The sequence below is a fragment of the Myotis davidii genome, unplaced genomic scaffold (assembly GCF_000327345.1).
Source record: "Myotis davidii unplaced genomic scaffold, ASM32734v1 scaffold355, whole genome shotgun sequence".
NCBI lineage: Eukaryota > Metazoa > Chordata > Mammalia > Chiroptera > Vespertilionidae > Myotis > Myotis davidii.
In genome coordinates this window covers 1,071,037-1,082,920 of record NW_006286818.1, presented here as the reverse complement: position 1 = coordinate 1,082,920, position 11,884 = coordinate 1,071,037, and the positions used below count along the sequence as shown (strand labels likewise).

The following is an 11,884-nucleotide window of genomic DNA, read 5'->3' as shown; positions in this document are numbered from 1 at the left end:
GTGCTGCTTGTACCCCGGGCCTGGCGGCGGCTATGGCTTCCGCCTCAGCTACGTGGCCAGCGGGCCTCGCCTCTCCATCTCCCAGGTGACGGACCTTCACGGGCCTTCCCTCCTGCGGGACCTGCCTCCGCTGCCTCCCAGGCCCTGAGAGGGTTCCCTGCGCTGCCTCTCACCCCGCCTCCAGGTGACTCCAGGGGGCTCGGCTGCCCGGGCGGGGCTGCAGCAGGGCGATGAGATTCTGGAGGTGAACGGGCGCCCTGTGGACGGAGAGGACGACGTGGACAGGCTCCACCAGCTGGCCGAGGCCGAGCCACCGCTGTGCCTGAAGCTGGGGGTCAGGTCCCCGGGGCCCTGGAGGTGAGGAAGGAGAGACAGAGGGACTATGAGCAGCTGGGGAATGACCAAGCGGAACCAGAGAGGTGGGCAGAGCAGGGGGAAGCAGGGCGGGGGGCACGGAGGGTGGGGCTCTAGGCCATGGTCCGTGGGAAGAGAAGGACCATGGAGAGGTCCCATTCCTGGGCATTCCAGGGCAGAGGGGCTCTGCTGGCCCTTGAGTGACCTTCCCCCTCCCTCCCTGCTCAGGAGTGGGCTGTAGCCTCGGATCTGCCGGAGCGCTCCCCTCCTCGGCCCAGGCCAGGCCAGTAGCTTCCCTGCCTTCCCAGCCCACCTCCCCGAGGAGGCTGTGGTCAGAGGCCTGCGGTGGCCCACCCGCTGCTCCCCTCGGACTCCAGAGGAAGCTGTGCCCCAGGATGAAGCTCTGCCTGCGATGAGAGCTGTGATTTTGCGATTTGTAAAACAAAATACATATTTGGTCTTCAGACGCATTCCTGGCACAGAGCTCCTACAACCCTTGGAATTTCCTTGCAATTAGAGCAACCAAGGGGTCTTTTGTGATCCATAAAGTGCTTCTTGCAACCTAATTTTGTTAATGCGGTGACTTTTGGCAGCCTGTAAGGATGGGGAGGGAATGGTTGCCAGGGTTCCGAACCAATGGGGTTGGAACTTTCTGCCCTATCCCCCTCCTCACCCTCCCTCCTGGGCTCTTGGGAGGGGAGAGGGCTAGAGCATTAATGAACCCCCAGTGATGTCATCAGTCATGCTGCTGTGATGAAGCCTCCATAAAAACCCAAAACACGTGCAGGTGCCCGGAGGGGAGGGGGCGTCCGTGGCCAGGGCAGGCACTCTCGTGCTCACGCCCGCTCCAGGCGTCTCTACCTTCGGGCTGTTTCTGAATTGTACCCTGTATAATAAACTGGTAATCGAGTAAGTAGACTGTTTCCCTGAGTTCTATGAGCCCCTCTAGCAAATGGTAGGGGTTCGTGGGAACCTCTGATGCATAGCCCGTTGGTCAGAAGCGCAGGTGACATCTGTACTTGAGGATGGTGTCTTGTGGAACTGAGTCCTCACCCTGTGTAGAGTGTGTCAGAATTGAGTTAAACTGTAGGACACTGAACTGGTATCCACAGAAGAGGTGGAGAATGTCTTAGTGTGGGAAAGCCCCTCCACGTTTGGTGACTGGAAGTAAAGTTGCACCGAGTGTGTTTTCATAGAAAAGAGAAACAGACTTTTCCCTTGTCGGCGGGTCAGTGGGCCGTGGGGCCTGCTAGAAGCCATCTGGAAGTTGCCCTGGGCAGAACTCCAGAACTCCTGGATGGATTGCAAGAGTTTGGAGACCAGTCACACTGTCCCTCTGTGAGCCCCACAGGACTGCGGGCTGTGCCTGACCACTGCTGGTCTATTACAGAAATGACCTTCCCCCACCATCCTGCCTGCCTGTGTTTGTGTGGGTGAGGGTCTGAGGCTATTGTTCAAAGGGACAAAAGGAGCCCCAGGCTCAAGGGGTGGGGGACCTTTTTTCTGCCAAAGGCCATTTGGATATGTATAACATCATTCAAGGGCCATATGAAATTATCAACTTAAAAATTAGCTTGCCCAGCCGGAGGGGCTCAGTGGTTGAGTGTCGCGCTATAAATAAGGAAGTTGGGGTTTGATTCCTGGTCAGGGCATATGCCCAGGTTGTGGGCTCAATCCCAGTATGGGGCGTGCAGGAGGCAGCCGATCAATGATTCTGTCATCATTGATGTTTCTATCTCCCTCTCCCTTCCTCTCTGAAATCAATAAAAATATATTTGAAAATAAAAATTAGCCTGCTATATTTGGTCAAACATTTAATTAACTCACCCCTAATGCCTTGGCAGGGCCAGACCATAGAGGCCTGCAGGGCCGGACGTTCCCACCCCTGCTCTAGGAGCAGGTCTAAGGCCTTGTCAGATTTCTCTCCCATCATTCAGTCTTTGGGCTAATGGGTCAGCCCAGAACCAAGGTGTTCCCATGAGATGCACTCATCTTCGCCAAGACGCTCCAACCATAGTTCCGTTGACTTCTACATCAAGGCGGCTTTCTTGCTGGCTCCAGAGGCCGGAGGCTGTTTGCTACAGCCACACAGGTCCAGGGGGTTGAGTCCAAGTTGCCAGAGCTGCTCCCGGTGCCTGGCGTGGAGTGTCAGCCCCACGCCATCCCACCGAGGCTCAAGGGCTCTCAGCGTAGCCAGGATCTGGTCCAGGCTGCCCTGCAGACACCGAGCCTCAGGCTCCAGGAAGGGAGAGGGAGCGTGAGGGGTGCCCAGGAGGGTCTACATGCTTTCCTTGCCAGTGTTTTCTTAAAGTGATTGGTCTTAGTGAGTGGGCATGGTTGCATCCCCTCAAGATAGAGCAGAGTTCCCTGTGGGGATCTGCTTCTCTTGCCCCTGGTCCGCGGTGATGGGGGAGCACTCGTTAGGGGGGCTGGGTTCAGAGGGCGAGCTTACATGTAAGATTTCCTCACACTTGGCCTCCACATCCGACACGCGGGTCTGGAGCTGAGCCCGAGTCTGGTCCTGCTCCCGGAGGGCCTGCTTGGCCACTCCCTGCGCAGCTGCAGCCTCTGCCCGGCGCGTCTCTGGGGAGTGGGCAGAGGATGAAGAGGACAGGATGGCGACACTGCCCTTGAACAGTCTCCAATGGCACGCAGAAGGGGGACTCGAGTGGGATTCTTCCAGATGCCCCCAGGGTCACTGATTCCCTGTGGTCACTATAGGGAGTTGAAGTTCTATTGGGGTGCAGTGGAGAGACTAGAGGGCTTGGGACAAGAGATCTGGGTCCCAACTCTGCTTGTCACTTACTCCTGCGCAGCATTGGGCACGCCTCCCTCTGAGCCTCAGTCTCTTCATCTTTAAAGAGAAAATGTCACACCCTGGCCGGGTCTCGGTTGGAGAATTGTCCCACACACAGAAAGGCTGTGGGTTCAGTTCCCCGTCAGTGCGCCTGCCTCGGTTGTGTGTTTGGTCCCTGGTCAGGGCACATGCGGGAGGCCACTGATTGATGTCTCTCTCTCGCTCTCTCTCTCTCTTCCCCCCCCCCTCTCTAAAAATCAATAAACATATCCTCAGGTGAAGGTTAAAAAAAAGAAGAGAGAATGTCACGTTCTTCGCAGGCTTGCTGTGAACAATGTAGGCGTGATTGTGCATGTGGAGCACCGGGGAGGTGCCCTGTGAGTATGATTTTATTGAAATTTGAGATCAGGCAAAGAATAGGAAAGGAATTCAGGGTCTGCCTGGCAGGTAAGCAACTCTTGAACCATCTACAGCTAAACTAAAGCTATTTTAGGACAAGAGAACTTTGAAGCCGAAGTGGTGAGAAACCTTGTATGCCATGCTAGCCTATTTCAACTCTATCCGGTAACCAAGAAGGAAGAAAGCAAAAACTCCTGTTTTTAAAATACACTAGTATTTGCTTATTTGGGAGGTTTATTCATTTATTTAGCGAACAGTTATTTAGGATTCACCAAGGTGCAGGGAATGCACCTCTGTGACCATCTCCAGCAGGGTGGGCTTTTAAAAAATACATTTTTATTGATTTCAGAGAGGAAGGGAGAGGGAGAGATAGAAACATCAATGATGACAGAGAAGTATTGATTAGCTGCCTCCTGCATGCCCCCTACTGGGGATCAAGCCCACAACCCAGGCAAGTGCCCTTGACCATAATCGAACCTGGGACCCTTCAGTCCACAGGCTGACGGTCTATCCTCTGAGCCACACCAGCCATGGCAGCATGGTGGGCTTTGGATGGGATTTACTGAACTTCCCCAGGGCAGGCAGAGTGCAGGGAGGAGGGAGGGGGCAAACATGGTGGAAACCCCCTAGGCGTCTGCCTCAGCTAGACAGGGGTGGGGGAGTCAACTAGAAAGGCCTCAGCCCAATGTTTTTTTTTTTTAAATATATTTTTTATTGATTTTTTACAGAGAGGAAGGAAGAGAGATAGAGAGTTAGAAACATCGATGAGAGAGAAACATGGATCAGCTGCCTCCTGCACATCTCCTACTGGGGATGTGCCTGCAACCCAGTTACATGCCCTCGACCGGAATCAACCTGGGACCTTTCAGTCCGCAGGCCGATGCTCTATCCACTGAGCCAAACCAGTTTCAGCAGCCCAATGTTTTTTAAATGGCCCAATGGGAACAGCAAGACCTAGGCGATGTATTAGGAAACAGGTGACTAAATAGTACCCAGCCAATGAGGAATTGGAGGAGGGACTAAATAAATAGGCTGTGTTCCCTGCCCCACGTGTGTGCCTGTACAATGGGCCACCACTCGCGTCAGTGTTATTAAAAGTCTCATTTTCACCCTAGCTGGTCTGGCTCATTGAATAGAGCGTCGGCCTGCGGACTGAAGGGTCCTGAGTTCGATTCCGGTCAAGGGTGTATGCCCGGGGTGTGGGCTTGATCCCCAGTAGGATAAAAAAAAAAAGCTGACAGAATAATCTAAACTTAAAAAAAAAGTCTCATTTTCACCATGCTTCTGTTTCCCAGCCCCACATCTGAAATTCGGACAGGTGAGCCATTTCTCACCATGGCCTAGGCCTTGAAGATATGGAAGTAAACAAGCCGCACTTCCCCTGAGTTTTGTTGTAGAAGTCAGCCAGACTAAGGGAATGTGTTTTGCGTAGGAAAGATGCAGTGGTGGGAGGAACAGCTGGGTTTGGAGAAGCCATTGAAAGGGGAAATGGGGTGAGAGACTTGTCTTCTTTACTTAAGATTAGCCGAAACCAGTTTGGCTCAATGGATAGAGCATCGGCCTGCGGACTGAAAGGTCCCGGGTTTGATTCCGGTCGAGGGCATGTGCCTGGGTTGTGGGCACGTCCCTAGTAGGGGATGTGCAGGAGGCGGCTGGTCGATGTTTCTCTCTCATCGATGTTTCTAACTATCTCTCTCCCTTCCTCTCTGTGGAAAATCAATAAAATATATTTTTAAAAAAAGATTAAAAAAATTTTTTTTATTGATTTCAGAGAGGAAGGGAGAGAGAAACATCAATGATGAGAGAGAATCATTGATCGGCTGCTTCCTGCAGGCCCCCCACTGGGAATTGAACCCGCAACCCTGGCATGTGCCCTTGACTGGGAATCGACCCCTGACCTCCTGGTTCATAGGTAGACGCTCAATCACTGAGCCACGCTGGTCAGGTTTCACGTAAGATTATTAAAATCTTAAGGTAACTTAAGATCTTTGACATCCTGTACCCTCTGTTCTAGTCCGCAAAGGCAGGAGAGGCCGCGGGGGAAAGTGATTAAAGAGCCAGGACTGCAGTCTTCTGGAGAAAGACCCTCTTAGTCCGCCTCAGGCCGACCTCAGTGACCTCTGAGAAAGGCTAGGGGACGAGGATCCTACCTAGCTGCTGCCGAAGGCCTCCGTCTTCCTCCTCCCGCTGCCTGCCACGAGCCTCCACTTCCTCCCGGAGCGCCTGGCACTGGCGACGCATCTCTGTGGGGGCAGTGAGCAGCCAGGTGGGTGGAGGGGGAGGAAGAGGGGCATTGTGGGTGTGAGTGGCTCTGCTTAGTCCCGTGGGACAAGACCACATTGACCTTCATGGCTCTCGTGGTGCTTCTGGGGAGCGGAGGGACCCCAGAACCTGAGAACCGCGCATGGACCAGGCCCGGCTTCCATGCCAGCTCAGGAACGGGGTGGCAGCCCGCCCCTGCTCCCTCCCACGGGGTGAATGAAATTAAGGCGAGGACTGCGTTTTGTAACCCGCAGAGCATCGACAGTGTGGCATCAGGCATCCTGGAAGGCCCTTCCCAGAACCCCAAAGGCCTTCCTCTCCTCCCTGTGGGTCCTGCCTGGTCTGGCTCTGCTGGGAAGCCTGAGACCAGGCATGGCAGGTGGAAGCCTCCTGGCCGCACTCCCTGCATCCTCTGGCCTCTGGGCTGTCCTCTTGCAGCCCCCCTGCCGCCCCCCTGCTGCCTCCCTGCTTGGCCGATCACCTGCCTGCATAGACGGCCTTCCCTTCCCTTCGGGCCTCCTCCAGTTCAGCCTCCAGCCCTTGCAGTCTCTGCCTCAGCCGGTCTTCTGAAGCCGTGGCCTGGCGGGCCTCACCCCTCCGCAGAGCTGGGAACAGGGCCAGAGCTCTCAGGACCCACAGGGGCCCCACTGCGCCAGCGCCATGGGCCTGATGGACTGGCTCTGCCTGCCCCTGGCACCTGGCAGCGGGCTCCGAGTCGGTCTCATTCTGTCTGCCCATCCCCGATCTGACAGGCGCTTCATTGCCAAGAGGCAAAAACTCCCTTTCTGTTCTGGCTCCTTAGCCCTCACTGCCCCCCCTTCCTCACAATCCCAATTTGTGACTATCTTTCCATTTAGGGCAGCAGTTCTCAACCTGTGGGTCTCGACCCCTTCACAGGGGTCGCCTAAGACCATCTGAAAACACATATATAATTACATATTGTTTTTGTGATTAATCACTATGCTTTAATTATGTTCAATTTGTAACAACGAAAATACATCCTGCGTATCAGATATTTACATGACGATTCATAACAGTAGCAACATTACAGTTATGAAGTAGCAACGAAAAAAATTTTATGGTTGGGGGTCACCACATGAGGAACTGTATTAAAGCGTCGCAGCGTTAGGAAGGTTGAGAACCACTACTTTAGGGGATGTTAGAGATCAGCTCAGCCCCCACCCTAGCTCCAACCCTCCAAGCCCCAAGGATAAAGAAATTGTCTGGCTGATGTGGCTCAGGGGTTGAGCATCGACCTATGAACTAGGAGGTCACGGTTCGATTCTGGTCAGGGCACATGCCCAGGTTGTGGGCTTGATTCCCCGTGTGCAGTGTGCAAGAGGCAGCCGATCAATGATTCTCTCTTATCATTGATGTTTTTGTCTCTCCCTCTCCCTTTCTCTCTGAAATCAATAACATATATTTAAAGAAAAAGGATACAGCCCTGGCCGGTTTGGCTCAGTGGATAGAGCGTTGGCCTGCGGACTGAAAGGTCCCAGCTTCGATTCAGGTCAAGGGCATGTACCTTGGTTGCGGGCACAGCTGATCGATGTTTCTAACTCTCTATCCCTCTCCCTTCCTCTCTGTAAATAATCAATAAAATGTATTTAAGAAAAAAAGAAAGAGAGAAAGGATACAGACCTGCCCACCGACCGGCTCACTGTGGCGGCCCCGAGCTCCCATCCTTCTTACCGAGGAGGTCTCGGAGCAGCTCCTTCTCCAGCGCTGCCAGCCTGCCCGTGGATTCCGCCTCCACACCTGCCCGCAGGTGGCAGAGCCTCAGCTTCCCGGCCTCAGGCCCTCCCTGCCTGCACGCTCCGGGCTCTCCTCCTACGTGAGTGCTCCCTGGCGGCAGCTTCTACTGGGTTCCCCACAGTCCCCCTGCCCAGCACAGACATGTGGAATGAATGTGCAGGAAGGCACAGAGCCAGAGAGCGGCTCAGGGAGGGGTGGGTGCCAGTGTCCCCACGCTCCCAGCTTCGTGGGAGCTGGATGTGAGGATATGAAAGGGAGGTCAGGAAAGCTCCATCCTGCCCTGGCCGGTTTGGCTCAGTGGATAGAGCGTTGGCCTGCAGACTGAAGGGTCCCAGGTTCGATTCCAGTCAAGGGCATGTACCTTAGTTGTGGGCACATCCCCAGTAGGGAGTGTGCAGGAGGCAGCTGATTGATGATTCTCTCTCATCATTGATGTTTCTCTCTCTCCCTCTCCCTTCCTCTCTCAAATCAATAAAAATGTTGTTGGTTTAAAAAAAAAAAAAAAACAAAAAAAGAAAGGAAAGGAAAGCAAGCTCCATCGGCTGTGCAGAGGGCTGGCTGCTCTCTGGAGCGCCGCTGCTGCTGCTTGGTCTCCGAGCCGGAGCGGGGAAGCCGGGACACCCACCTCCACCACCCGACTCACCAGGGCCTGCACTCCTTTTCTTCGTCTGCGCTCCGGCTGTCATCCTTTCTTTTTTGGTCTTAGGTGGCATCTCCGTGCTGTCCTAGGGGAGGGGGAAGGGGACGTGTATTTAGGCCTGGCCATAGGGGTGCTTTCCTGATCCCTAGATTGAACCAGGAGTCCCAGGAGAGGGAGAGTTCTAGGCTCCAAATCCGTCTCAGCCTTTTTCCTTGGTCTCCTGGGACCCTGAGGCGAGGCTGGCATCCGGGGATGATGGCGCTGTTTCTCGCTGCACGCCAGGCTCTAGGCACAGAAACCACTCCTCTCCATCCTCTTTTGGAGAAAACAAATCCCAGTCCCTGGTCCCTTCCCCCTCACAAGATCTTGACCCTGCCCCTTCCTACCTAGCGGACCCTCTCGGCCTCCGCTGTTTCCCGGGGGAGGGAGCCTCGCATGGGTGGGGAGGGGCAGAGCAAAGGCCCAACCAGCGGGAGCCTGAGGAGCCCCGGGTCTGGGAGCCAATCTAGGGCGCATGCCCTTTGGGGGCAGGACGCAGCTGGAAGGCCGGGCTTCCTGAGCCTGCGTGTTGCCCAGGCAACAGGAAACAAGTTCACCAGAAGGTGGAGCGACAAACACAAAGCTTAAAGCGCCAGGTGCCGGAGGGCGGGTCCCCTCCCTATTCCCAAACCCAGGGTCGTTGGAGAGGTCAGGGCTTCGGCCCATTAGCTATGACTGCCTGCGGCACCGCCTGTGAATTGAAGACTTACCCAGGACAGGTCTGCACATCTGAAACCATGCTGCTGTGTGGACACACAAACGGCTGACAGTAGCCATTTGGGGAAAAAAACCTGTTTTTGCTTTTAAGATTGTATTTATTGATTTTAGGGGGGCGGGGAGAAGCATCAATTTCCTGTTCCACTTACTTATGCATCATTGGTTGGTTCTTGCCTGTGCCCTGACCTGGACGGAACCCACACCCTCGGTGTGTCTGGGCCGGCTCTAACCATTGAGCCACAGCCAGGACTCATGTGGAGCCACTGACATCCCTAGGTCGCATCCTCAAAATGACAATATTAGACTCAGAACGGAAGCCCCCCCTCTGAAGGCATCCTATAGGCACGTGGGGAAGAAATGCAGGAGAAGGTCCTTGAGAGAGTTTCCCCTTCAGAGAAACGAGACACGGGTGGAGGTAGACCCAGGGCCTCCAGGTGCTGACCTGGGGGGATAAAAAGTAGGAGAAAGGGCTCTGGGCAGAGACAGGAGCTACGAGTCCTAGCTTCCCCTTTGTGTGTGTGTGTGTGTGTGTGTGTGTGTGTATGTCTGTATGTGTGCGCGCGCATGCGTGTGTGTGTATGTGTGTATGTATATGTGTGGGGTGTGTATGTGTGGGGTGTGTGCGTGTGTATGTGTGTGTATGTGTGTGCATGTGTATGTGTGGGGTGTGTGTATGTGTGTGTGCGTGTATGTGTGGGGCGTGTGTGTGTGTGTGCGTGTATGTGTGGGGTGTGTGTGTGTGTGTGTGCTTTTAAAAATATTTTTATTGGATTCAGAGAGGAAGGGAGAGGGAGAGAAATACATAGAAACATCAATGATGAGAGAGAATCATTGATTGGCTGCCTCCTGCACACCCCCTACTGGGGATCAAGCCCACAACTCCGTCATGTGCCCTGACTGGGAATCGAACTGTGACCTCCTGGTTCATAGGTAGATGCTCAACCACTGAGCCGCACCAGCGGGCCAGTCTCCCTTTGGGTATGTAAACTTGGGAAAACCATGTACCTTTGTTCAGCTTCAGTTTCCTGATCTTTCGATTTTTGATGTAAATCCTGAGAGGCCTGGGTTTTAACTGGGTACTTACAGGGCTATCTTCTCTCATGGTGACTTCATCATTGCCTCTCTTCACCCATCTGGTATGTGGCTGGTTTTCAGACAGGTGCTGAGAAAGTACTTCGGCTCTGGGCAGCATTGAGTTGGTTGGGGCTCCCTCTAGTGGACTTGCTTGACCGTCTTTGGAGTCTCCTAAATTTTTCTATTTATTGATTTCAGAGAGGAAGGGAGAAGGAGAGAGAGATAGAAACACCAATGATATGAGAGACTCACTGATCAGCTGCCTCCTGCAGACCCCACACTGGGGATCGAGCCTGCAACTCAGGCCTGTGCTCTGACCGGGAATCGAACCATGACCTCCTGGTTCATAGGTTGATGTTCAACCACTGAGCCACGCCAGCTGCGCCTAAATTTTTCTATTGAAATGATTTTGAGGCAATGCTGTGGTCCTTCGCTCTTGGGGAAGCTTCCTAGCATTTTGCTGACGTTGTGAGTGTGGGACAAACACGTTGGAGGAAGGGAGTCTGAGGGACGACTTGCCCTTGCTGAGCGGCCCCCTCCCTCCAGGCCTGGGCTGTGGGGAGCCTGGTCATCTGTCTGCCCCCTGGATCTCTGGCACCTCACTCACTAGCATGAAAACCGCAGAAACTCCAGGACTCTTCCCCCAGTCATTTAAGGGAACTTCAGACTCCTTCTTTAGCGATTTCTTTCTCTCTCTGTCCCCTCAACAATTTTGTCAATTGCCTATTGACAGGGGCAAATTGAAGAAATAGCTATGAGATCTGGGAGTGAAAAAACCCTTCCTGCCTTAGCTGGTTTAGCTCAGTAGATAGAGCGTTGGCCTGTGGACTGAAGGGTCCCAGATTTGAATCTGGTCAGGGGCACGTACCTTGGATGCAGGCTCCTCCCCGACCCAGGCCCTGGTCGGGGCACATGCAGGAGGCAACAAATCCACGTGTCTTTCTCACATCGATGTTTCTATCTCTCCCCTCCCTTCCACTCTCTAAAAATCAATGGAAAAATATCCTCGGGTGAGGCCTAACAAACAAACCAACAACAGTCCTTCCTTCAGACAGCAGGCAGGTTCAAGCAGAGGCGATTGCTGTCGACGTGTCTCCTTCGTGACGGTGGGGTGTGTCTCTGACCCTGTGGACGCATTGCAGGGTCAGAGAAAAACAAGGCTTGTTTTCCCAGGTGCTCACAGGTCCTGACCTCAGATGGCATCATGCTCCATTCCTAACATGGAGAATCCTTTTCTTCTCATCTTGAAGCATGTGCTTTGTTTATTCTCCCCCCAGAACCCTCTCCTGCCCAGAACACAGTGGAAGGATGTCCCAGTCCTCCTCAGCTAGAAGCTGTTTGGGGACGTTTTCCACGGACTGTTCGTGTCTCCATTATGCTGATGCGTGGATGACATATTGAGGACAGAGCTTACAGAAGGCAAACAACATAGCATGCCTCAGAAGAGCATTTACTTTTCAAATATGTTCAGTCAACCGACTTTCAGGTGCAGAATGAGGATGTGGTTTGGGGTAAAGGTGAAATAGAACAAGAAAAGTGCCGCATGTCACATATGATATGAACTGAGTTAGCTCTAGCCCAGGGGTGGGCAAACTTTTTGACTCGAGGGCCACAATGGGTTCTTATTTTTTCTTTTTTTTTTCAAATTTTATTTTTTATTACAAAGGGTATTACATATGTGTCCATTTTTTTCCCCGCCCTAGACAGTCCCCTAGCCTCCCCTATTCCCCAGTGTCTTATGTCCATTGGTTAGGCTTATATGCATGCATACAAGTCCTTTGGTCGATCTCTTACCCCCCTACCTCCCGCCCCCGAACCCTCCCCGGCCTTCCCGGTGCAGTTTGCCA

General features: G+C 53.6%; 2 protein-coding genes across 4 annotated transcripts in view; one reads left to right on the top strand and one right to left on the bottom strand.

Moving 5' to 3' along the window:
• PDZD3 (PDZ domain containing 3) overlaps positions 1–1,270 on the top strand; it is a 4,925-nt gene extending 3,655 nt beyond the window's left edge. Inside the window, exons 10-12 of the mRNA XM_015560631.1 lie at positions 6–85; positions 185–357; positions 586–1,270. Of these exons, the coding sequence (XP_015416117.1) occupies positions 6–85; positions 185–357; positions 586–595 (263 nt within the window). The 3' untranslated portion in view covers positions 596–1,270. The remainder of the gene's footprint in view (positions 1–5; positions 86–184; positions 358–585) is intronic.
• An 894-nt stretch (positions 1,271–2,164) lies between these two features.
• On the bottom strand, positions 2,165–8,668 carry CCDC153 (coiled-coil domain containing 153). 3 transcript variants are annotated; one of them, XM_015560650.1, is made up of 8 exons: positions 8,594–8,633; positions 8,412–8,492; positions 8,211–8,292; positions 7,505–7,570; positions 6,298–6,417; positions 5,701–5,793; positions 2,807–2,937; positions 2,165–2,569 (listed from the first exon to the last, which is right to left on the bottom strand). In XM_015560650.1, exons 2-8 carry the CDS (start codon positions 8,451–8,453, stop codon positions 2,384–2,386), a joined length of 720 nt encoding a protein of 239 aa, XP_015416136.1. In that variant the 5' UTR covers positions 8,454–8,492; positions 8,594–8,633; the 3' UTR covers positions 2,165–2,383. The 3 variants fall into 3 exon arrangements, with proteins under 3 accessions (XP_015416136.1, XP_006758765.1, XP_015416137.1); XM_006758702.2 differs by lacking the exon at positions 8,412–8,492 and having other exon boundaries at positions 8,594–8,668; XM_015560651.1 differs by lacking the exon at positions 7,505–7,570.
• Between the last annotated feature and the right edge of the window lie 3,216 nt (positions 8,669–11,884).

Excerpts from the sequence above, each read along its gene's own strand:
- CCDC153 (XM_015560650.1), bottom strand. The coding sequence starts at position 8,453 with ATGCCAGCCTCGCCTCAGGGTCCCAGGAGACCAAGGAAAAAG. Across the intron at positions 2,938-5,700 it reads AGGCCTTCGGCAGCAGCTAG|AGACGCGCCGGGCAGAGGCT; the intron begins GTAGGATCCTCG and ends CCCACTCCCCAG. Across the intron at positions 2,570-2,806 it reads AGTGTGAGGAAATCTTACAT|GGCAGCCTGGACCAGATCCT; the intron begins GTAAGCTCGCCC and ends CGGTGTCTGCAG.